Below are 9,670 nucleotides of genomic sequence, written 5' to 3'. Positions count from 1 at the left end.
ATATTTAACATAAAAAGTGAATATTACTGTGTTCTAAAAAAAATGCTACTCCACAACTGTGGAGGCACTATGCCCTTGACTATTCCCCTGGTAAAAGTAAGTCTTAGCCAATTAACAATGTCTTCTGCTAGGTCTACATGCACACACACAAACACACATGTGCGTGCACTCACACAGAAACAAACCTCCCAGCTCATGGGACTAAACCTCATTAACTGCTCTGAGACAGACACTCTCTCTTTAATCAATCCTTTTCTAAGACTGCACGCACATGGACGAACGGTGACAATACAACACCAGCGTGCACACAAATGCGCATCCACATTTATGAAAAGAGAGAGAGGTTTAGATACATTCATATACTGGTCTCCCAGAGAGAAAAACATGGTCATTTGCCAGGGTGATTCAACTCTAAAACACCCTAATTACATCGACAAAGCCACTTTGTTTTGGTGCTGGATAAAATGTGAATGATTTAGCATATTATTATTATGCCTCTGAAATATTAACCAACCCCAAGGGACTTTATCTGCTCTTTTAAATATATGCAAATTATTTTATTTTGGTCTGGTTTGTTTCCAGTGACTTTTGTGAATTGTGTTTGGATAATTAAATGAGTGCGTGCAGATGTAGAATCGCAGGCAGTGCCTACACGATATGATGATCTACCAGATTAGCATACAAATTAGGAATGTTGCACCTCAACTGCTAATCAACTAACTTTTGTTTTCATTTCAACCTTGACCTATTTGAAACATATACCCAGTGTCTGGTCTTGGAATGGGAATGTAAACACTGCTCCATGGCTTTTAATTGATAAGAATCATTTGATATTGTCCTTCATTCAGAACACTTCTCATTTTGCTTGTGTCAGGCTCTTTCAATTATCCCGTCTCATGCCATGTGTATTCATACAGCTCCACTGGATTGATGCTACACTGGAGATGTACTGCTACAGGCACTGTGGTGTGCAGTGATGTAGCACTCTTAACTTCACCAGATTAATGGCTGCAACAGTCTAATTTTGTGTGAACTAGGTGCTATTTTTGCCTAGCCAAGGTTGAGAAGTTCTTAGTTGACCTGGAACAGTTGCAGAAAGCCAACATTTCAGCTATGTCTTACTTCACTGACTGCCTTGTGAATCCCTGATAGGTTCCGCTTCATACATAATTATTTCCCTAACATGGGATAATTTGATTCTATTACTCTAACAACAGTGCAAACAAATTGCCTATGTAATTTATTGTGCCAGTAATAGCAAAAACAGATGTGGTAATGGCACTGCAGCGTTCCAACCTTACATTTATGTGGATTTAAACCAAACTGAATATAATTGTTAAGATGTACAGTATTTATGAACACCTTGCCTCATGTTTACTTAATAAGTACTTAAGGCGTTTTCTGTGTGTGTGTCCAAACATGTATAATTATAGTTTGGCAAAGTGATGATCTTCAGCCTATGTTTCTTAATTGTTGCACCCACACAGCTCCAAGTCTTTTTCCACCCCCCATCTATTTTTTCAACATTCCCTCAGCTTTTCCACAGTTTTTTTTTTCTGCTTATCGGGGAAATTTCCGGTGACAAGGTTCAAGACACAAACAACATCTGTGCATCTCTTCAGCCATATTATCTTTACTAATCCTACATGTCAATCCTCTACAATATCTCAGCAGCCCTCTCCTGTGTGCTCTACCTCTCCATTCACTAGTGTTTCATATGCCCTCTAAAGCCCTCTGCTCTGTCCCATTTCTCCTATTGCCTCGGGTCCTTTTTGACACCCCTGGCATGTTAATGGGCCAATCAGAGACACTGTCCTTGAGAATCTCACTTTGGCTCATTTTCACAGCACCCCACCACCCCCCCAGCCACCCACCCACCTCTCAGATTTATAACCTCTGCTGCTTACAGCTCCAGATGTTTTGTTCTGGTTTTTACTCTCTGTAATTGCTAATTCAGTCTGGTTGTAAAGGAGCAGATGCTCTCAGGACCTGAGCATACCTGTGTGGGTTTCTCTGTGTGTATGTGCATGTTCTCTTGCCCATGTACAAAGCAACATGATTGAAAGTAACACCCTGACTCATAAACATAAGCCTGTGCAATTACACCAAGCTCATTTCCTCATGTAGGGGAATAAGACAACAGTGGCATTAGGATCGCACACTGGCATCAGCTGCTGGGGTTTGCTGGTTTAGTCGTGCTGACATTTGGCTTTGGAGGTCCAAGCTGTGCGGGGGTTTGCTGGTTTAGTGGTGCTGCCATTTGGCTTTGGAGGTCCAATCTGTGGCAGGAGCCTCTCTCATCTGCCTCCCCACATTTTTTATTATCTTCCATCCTTTTTCTCACACAGGGAAAGTTGCAATCCAGTCCAGTTTAGAGAGAAAAATAAACAGACTGGTTATCCACAGGAATGTGAATGCTACTTTAGCTCCATTAGAAACATCTGGGTGTGTGGTTTGAGATCACAGCAGGTTGTCTGTGCAGCTTTGAACATATGACAAGTGGCCTCCCTGTTTTAGCATATTCAGTAGATACTGTGCCAGATATGCTTTGTACACTTGCATACATACATCAACGTGGTGCACACATAGGCTATTTACCACACATTTACTTGAAAGTATACAAACACACATGCACACACACACATACGTTTATGCTCACATGCCCACACACAGTGGACCTGTCATGTGTCATGGAGACAGGGGTCAGATACTGTGTGATGTGTGTAGGGGTTATATCGCTTGGGAAAAGGACTAAAGATCTTACCGGAGCTGCAGGAGAGCCAACAAAAACAGTCTGAAATATAACAGAAGTGAAAACAAAAAAACCTTACTTTGACAGGAGGGAAGCTGGGCCCCAGCAAGTAACTCCACAGATCATAACCTCTTCTGTGGGGACAAAGATAGGCGGGATTGTTAATTCATAGCTAATGTGCAAAACAAAGAACATTGTTTTGTAATGGCATCGTAAAACTGCAAAGAAAAAAGCAGTGTTTCAAGAGATTGGAAGCATATGTTTGTAGAGAAAGAAAAATAGCGTTAATATAGAAGCGTTGTCTTGTTTTGCGCACATTCCCAAATTGAGATAATATTCTGACCACATTTGTCACGGGAACTTGAAACAGCCATGTAAATACGTGGCCTCGACCCCCAGTGGTCACACTGATTGACACACATGTGTACAGATGTTGAGCACACTCACCCCTGTGCCACAGTCAGCAGTCTCCAGTACAAGAAAAGTCAGAGTGCCCCCTAGTGCTACTTGTATTACAATTACATCATATGTGCCATTTCATCTCCTGCTACCCAAAAGTTGTTAGTGATAACTTGGTTTCAGTTGACCGAACTGATGATCATCTGAAGAGCAAGACGATGAATGGAATGGCACTATCAAATATGAAATATCAAGAAAAGGCTGATATTTGTTTTCCATGGCCAAAGACAGAATATGAGTCTACAAGAAACAAAGAATATTTCTGCTTCTAAAATGCTCAAGAAAAGATTCCAACCCTTGCTTTGACAGCACAGTTTTATTGCATAAATGCTATTTGAGATCAGATTTCTGCCAATGAACCCTTTGCCTGCTCATTTTTCCCCAGACTGTGTAGCACTATACTGTATTTGAAACAAACACACACATGTATCCTATATATCAGTGTAGAGAATTCTGATGTTAGGACACAAGCACTTTAAAATCAAACCTTTAATTGAAAACTTTGCCATCTTCAGCACTCACACACTCACAAATACACACACACTGTTGACAGAGAGTGTCTTGAGCAACATCATTTACCACTTAGGCCCCTCCCCGAGGACCATGCCATTCTTAATGCATGGCAGATAGGTTGATAGCTCTGGTTTCTGTCGAGAAGCGCTTGTCAATCAACAGCTCGAGTCAACGTCACTGAGGCAAAGTGTTTCTGAAAGATCTTTTTACCGAGTGCCTTTCTATCATCCTCATCCAACTCAAACACACACTCACACATGCGCAAACACACACAGAACCATTTCCATCTCAGCAATCACTTCTCCTAGAGTTCTCCTCTTCAGATGTGCAACAGTAATTGAGGTTGCTCCCTTGGGTGCAGTGCATTCTGGGCCGCTAAGTGCTGTTTCTTGTTGTTGTTGTTTTTCCTCAAATGGGTTGCATTTTGGCTATTGTGTTGTTCCTTCCTGCTCTCCTATAGAGGTCTAAGCAGTGGGCCATATTTACACTTATCATTAGAGATTAGAAACCCTGTTGGATGTAAGGCATCTGAGGGCTTTTCTTGCTCACTGGACTATCAATCACTATGACAAATACAGTTACCTGTGAATATGCTCTATTTAGTTACCAAAGCAGAAATAAATAAAAATTTAAAGGCATATAAAATGACTTCTGCCAGTCATTTAACAGTTCCTTTCCAAAATTAAATAATTAAATAAAACAGAACAACCACAGAACATCAGTTTATCTTACTCATAAGATGACCGTCTTTAAATTTACAATGACGCTCAGTCAGTCAAGATGGTTCGCTTGCTAAGCTGACCGCCATACGTGTCACATCTAGCCAGGCTTGAGTACACCCTGTGACCTTTTTGCGCTTTGATGACGTTGTCTATCCAGAAGAGGGAGTGATTGATCTGGATTGACACAAACAGCCAGTGCTGTCACAGAGCATCACAGGTCATTGTAGCATGCCTGAATGCAGGACTAGGAGGGATGGAGAACACACAGGGTAGTGACCTGCAGACTGTGATTTAGGCCATAGTTTTGGGGAAGCTGGGAAACATTTGGAAAACTAGGGTGGGTTTTATGATGGCACATGGTGCAGTGGGATGTGAAAGCCAAAGAACTGTAACTTCAAAAGCAAAGTTGAATCAAGAAATTGAAAGACAATTGTTGTAAAAATGGTGGACTAGGATAGTAAATGGTCCAACTGCTATTTTTTAAGGCAAACAGTTTACAGATATTGAAGAAAAAAAAATCTGATCACAATATATCAGCTCATATGAGCTTTTTTGTATATAAACACAGCACACATTTTTGTTAAGGATCCATTAATTTCCTTTAAAGGAGGTGGCTTATACTTTAAAACTTGTCAGTGTGCGTTGAAGGACACACTAATGTCATTACTGCTTCCAAACTACCTCTAACATACAGTATCTGTTTATAGTTCAATAATTTTTAGATATAGGCCTAGGCTATTGGCTACCTGCAATAAAACAATAGCCTGTTAGATGATATATGGGCCAGACTGATCTAACAGTCATATCTTTTTGTTGCTTCATGAATAATCAGCATGCTTATGAACAACAGAGTAATGCATAATGCTTTGTTTTTCATTTCCACACAGTCTCTTACAACTGTGTAACATGTTGACCGCTGTTTCTTCATCCACATGACAAATGTTAATGTACTGTGGGCTACTTACAATGTGGTAAGTGGTGGCGCCTGAGCAGAAACTACAACTCCAATGCTGCTTTACGCAACTTTGATGACGTTAAAGGGGCAGTACTCATAATAACCTATCGTGTGTGCTTGGTGGTGCGTTTGCGCCTCCTGTGTTGAAAGGGAGGTGAAGAAGAGTTTACTTTACAGAGTTCAAGGTTTGGATTCGGTGTTTGTCTGGAGTAAAGAGTTTGCCGAGGCAGAAAGCCCGTTTTCACAGCGCCAAGATGCTGAACATGTGGAAGGTTAGGGAGTTGGTTGACAAAGCGTGAGTATCTCCCAGCTATATTATACCTGTTTTGTGTTATTTGTGCCTATAATTTACCTGTTTGAAAGAGACACGTATCCAAAACTTTGACGTCATATCGCTCCAACAAGTTAGCTAGCATGTATGCTACTAGCGTGTTAGTTAGCTGACTTTGACAAATACTGTTTGTCTTAATTATGAGTAGGCCTATCCCTTCTTTGTCACGGTTATCTTGCCTGGTCGCTGATTAGTGTGCGATAATATTTTCAGTAATATCACTAAGAATGTAGTTTGTGCGCTTTTGCCGGCAGTGCAAGCTAATTCACTTAGCTAACGAGCTAGTCGTGTAGCCCGCTCGTTAGGTAGCTTTCGCCCTCTAGGCTAGCCGGCTAAGCTAGTTTGACAGCTCCTAGGCTGAATTATCTGTGGGGAATTTTTGTTGGGCTACCTCTGACTGGAGGTTTCTCAAGAATTTAATGGAGTGTAGAAACGTGTCATGCTCCTGTATCATTATTATGACACTTCTAGCTAAGTTACACCAAATGTTAGAGTAGTTATACTATAAGTTATGAGTTAACTCCACATGGCTAAGATTACTATTTGTGATCGTCACAGCGAACTTGTCATTGTCTTAACTTACACCTTAGGCTGCTTGTCAAAGGGCACTGGTAAGACAGTTTTACTTCCAACGTTATAATTAAATAAATGCAACAGAACATAAACTTATATTTTTGGTGACTTCTTTTAAATGAGTGGGTTTTGCAACTGAAGACAACGTTGACACGTCCGGTGCCGTTTATTTTTCTACCGTAGTTGGACTAAATGGTGTTTAATTTCAGTTGGAGATAGTGGCGTAAATGTGAAGACAGGGACAGTATATCAAATGTAAATGTCAAGTGTTCTTGGTACTCACTCATGTCCATTGTCTGGGTAGCTGTGTTAGGTCAGGCCTGCATAGCCAGCAGCAATGATTTATATCTGAAATGATCTACCAGACAGCACCCAGGGGATTGTGTGCGTTTTGTTTTGCTTTGGACTTTGGTTTAGTTTTAGTTGTTGACAACATGTGAGTTGTCCTTTATGGTAGCACTGTGGTAAGGTACTGCACAGTTTTCCCCTTTAAAGGTTTAATGGCCAATTTTGTAGACCCAGACAATAGCATGTTCTTAAATCTATCCAAGAATGCATTCTTGCTGAATACACTTGTCTCCTTGGAGTGTGAACCCCTGGAACATGGGTTACTTGAATGAGAGGGGGAGACACACACACACACACACACACACAGAGAGAGAAGTTTAAATGGAAACCTGTGAATTTCAAAGCCTAAAAGGAAGGGAGTTTCCATGTTTAGTTTTCTCTTGGTGTCTTTGAGCTTGTTATATAATAAAAGAGCATGTGTTTTGAGACATTCAGAAATGGTCACTTTTTTGTTGCCACAATGTAAAAATAATTTTAATGAGTGTGACAGAACTGTGAGTCATCTACACTGACGGTGTGGCATATTGCAGCATTTCCTGTTGCATGATTAACCTGAGGTTTTTGCTGAGGCAAGGCATTCAAGAGAATGTTTCATGCTGTTTTAAATAGGTTTTGCAATGAATGAAAGCATTATATGAACAATAGTATTCAATTAAATTCATGATGTGCACTGCAAGGGAAATGTTTTGACCAATGCAGTCTAACAGAAAGCTGTGTGATAATGTGTCACTGTGAGTGAGGATTATAACTTCCGTATTATTTGGCTGATATCTAGTTCAGGGGCAACTGCTGTGAAGCGATAAGATGTTGCATCACTGTATCATGTCCTTTTGTGTTTTGCTGTTATTCACGCACATATTGTGCAATGTCCCTAACATAGCTAGAGGAAGATGGCACACAAAGTAAGACCTTTCAGAACTACATGAAAATCTGAATCCTAAACTAAAACCCGATGGCCACTTTCAAAAACACATCTTAACTCTTTTCCAGGGCTGAACTGATTGTGGTATGAAAAAAAACATTCCCGTAAGATTTCAGTCTGGCACGGGACAAGGCTTGATGTCTGTCTGGTATGTCCCATCATGTAAAGTTGCAATGAACTATAATCCAGCTCGCAGGCTAATTTTAGTATGTTGTGAAAACGTGCCTGGCGTGGTAAATTTCACTTTTGTTCGCATAGACCAAATTTTGCTGTACCCCGCAACTTGTGTCAGTAATGGAGCTTTTCTTCAGGACCACAAAGAGGGTTGTACTGCTGTTTGCTTTGCCCTCAAATCAGCACTGCTCTTTCAGGGCATGCACATTTTCTTGCTGATGTGACAATAAGGAGGGAAGGACAAGGAGGTGCAGGTTCGGTTTTGGCTAAAGCGATGACAGGATTCACTAACAGTAAGAACAGATTATACTTCTGTAAGAAACCATTTGTCTTCAAGTTAATAGACAAAGAATGACATTGCACAGATGCCACTGGTCATGGAAAAATAGCTACATGCTACACATACTCATAGGGCAAGGCACTGAAAGTGCTCCCCATGCAGACTTTGTAGGATTAGTCTAAATAACCAGTTTATCCAGTCATTGATGAATAGATATCAGATAACATGTTTATTAAATGTCGTTGCACAAACCAGTTTGGTCCAGTTGAGATCTAGAATTTCTTCTACTTTCTTGCCCAGGAACATACATTAGTTGATGTAAACAGACATTGTCACACATTCTTTTTTCTAGAATGTTCTCTGCTTGGAAAATCCTGTATTCTTCTTAACACCTCTGGGGCATAACTTGTACAAACTGAATATTAGAAGGAGGTTAGTTTTGTGTCTTAGAAGTGCTGGTTGTGACAGCATATGAAGGCGTATTGTCAACTTAGTAACAAACTGCATCTGGCGGTGTTATGTGAATGAACAGATGAAGACCATTTCTTGGTTTTCCTTAGTTTGTTCTCTAATCAGCCATCAAGATTCTAAATATTTTCCTTGGCTGCCAAACTCACCTTATACATACATGGTTCATACAGTTCAGTGTTCATACTGCACTTTTGAACATACACCTTGTGGAATATAGACACGAGCTACAAAACTATCAAACTGAGATTATTTGAGAGCTACTATTTTGTAGTGTCAGTTTCTTCACATTTGAATTTCTTTTGTAGTTAGTTTCAGAATTTCAACAGGCAGGGGCTGTCCTGTTTTACTCAGTGGTGTGTGAAGCCTCGTGTTTATATTCGTCACAGATTTGCATTTTGCTTGTTTAGTCCCTTGTTTTTGGTTTTTTATGAGTGGTTAGATTCAGAACACACACAAGCACTCCCTATTGTCCTTTTTGTCTCTAAATAGAAGTGAATGGGTGTGGCTGCAATGAGAGTACATTTCATCTGCTGTTACCCATGTTAATGGACTCGGTGGAGGCCACATACATAATTTGAACTGAAATGACAAATGCTGTGTAGAATATTTAAGGCATAATTTGTAAAGTGATTTTTGTTTTTTTTTATTCCACTGTTTAGAACCAATGTGGTGATGAACTACTCAGAGGTGGAATCTAAAGTCAGAGAGGCCACCAATGATGACCCCTGGGGACCATCAGGACAGCTGATGACTGAAATTTCTAGGTAAGGACAACACAGTATTGTGCAACATGTCCTGCAGAAAAGCAACAAGTCTACTTGTGAATAAAATCAAGCTGCAGAAAGATTATTTTAAAGCCCCTTTTGAAATTTTCATGAACATTTTCAAGTTTTGGTTCCTGTCCCCAAAAGTCCATGTTTCCAAGGTACCGTAAAATCCGGACTATTAAGCGCACCTGACTATAAACCGCGCCCACTAAATTTAAGAAGGAAAAAAAAAAAATTGTACATATATAGGCCGTACTTGTCTATAAGCTGCAGGTGTCCACGTTGTAACATGAGATATTTACACAGAAAGATGTTGCACAGCTTTTGTCGTCTTTTTGGATTGAGTCAGTTCTTCACACTGCCTTCTCCAACGTCTCACCATCCATTCATTGATGCCAAGCTT

The 9,670-nt window shown here is 40.3% G+C and overlaps 1 protein-coding gene across 2 annotated transcripts in view; it reads left to right on the top strand.

Moving 5' to 3' along the window:
* Positions 1-5,521: 5,521 nt before the first annotated feature.
* Positions 5,522-9,670, top strand: part of clint1a (clathrin interactor 1a) — a 14,225-nt gene continuing 10,076 nt past the window's right edge. For both annotated transcript variants that reach the window (XM_020595632.1, XM_020595622.1), the window contains exons 1-2: positions 5,522-5,696; positions 9,160-9,264. In XM_020595632.1, coding sequence (XP_020451288.1) covers positions 5,656-5,696; positions 9,160-9,264 — 146 coding nt within the window. In that variant the 5' untranslated portion in view covers positions 5,522-5,655. The remainder of the gene's footprint in view (positions 5,697-9,159; positions 9,265-9,670) is intronic.

This window comes from Monopterus albus, unplaced genomic scaffold (genome assembly GCF_001952655.1).
Source record: "Monopterus albus unplaced genomic scaffold, M_albus_1.0 scaffold2.1, whole genome shotgun sequence".
NCBI lineage: Eukaryota > Metazoa > Chordata > Actinopteri > Synbranchiformes > Synbranchidae > Monopterus > Monopterus albus.
Note: the sequence above shows the minus strand (reverse complement) of the source record. Positions and strands in the feature narration are given on the sequence as shown.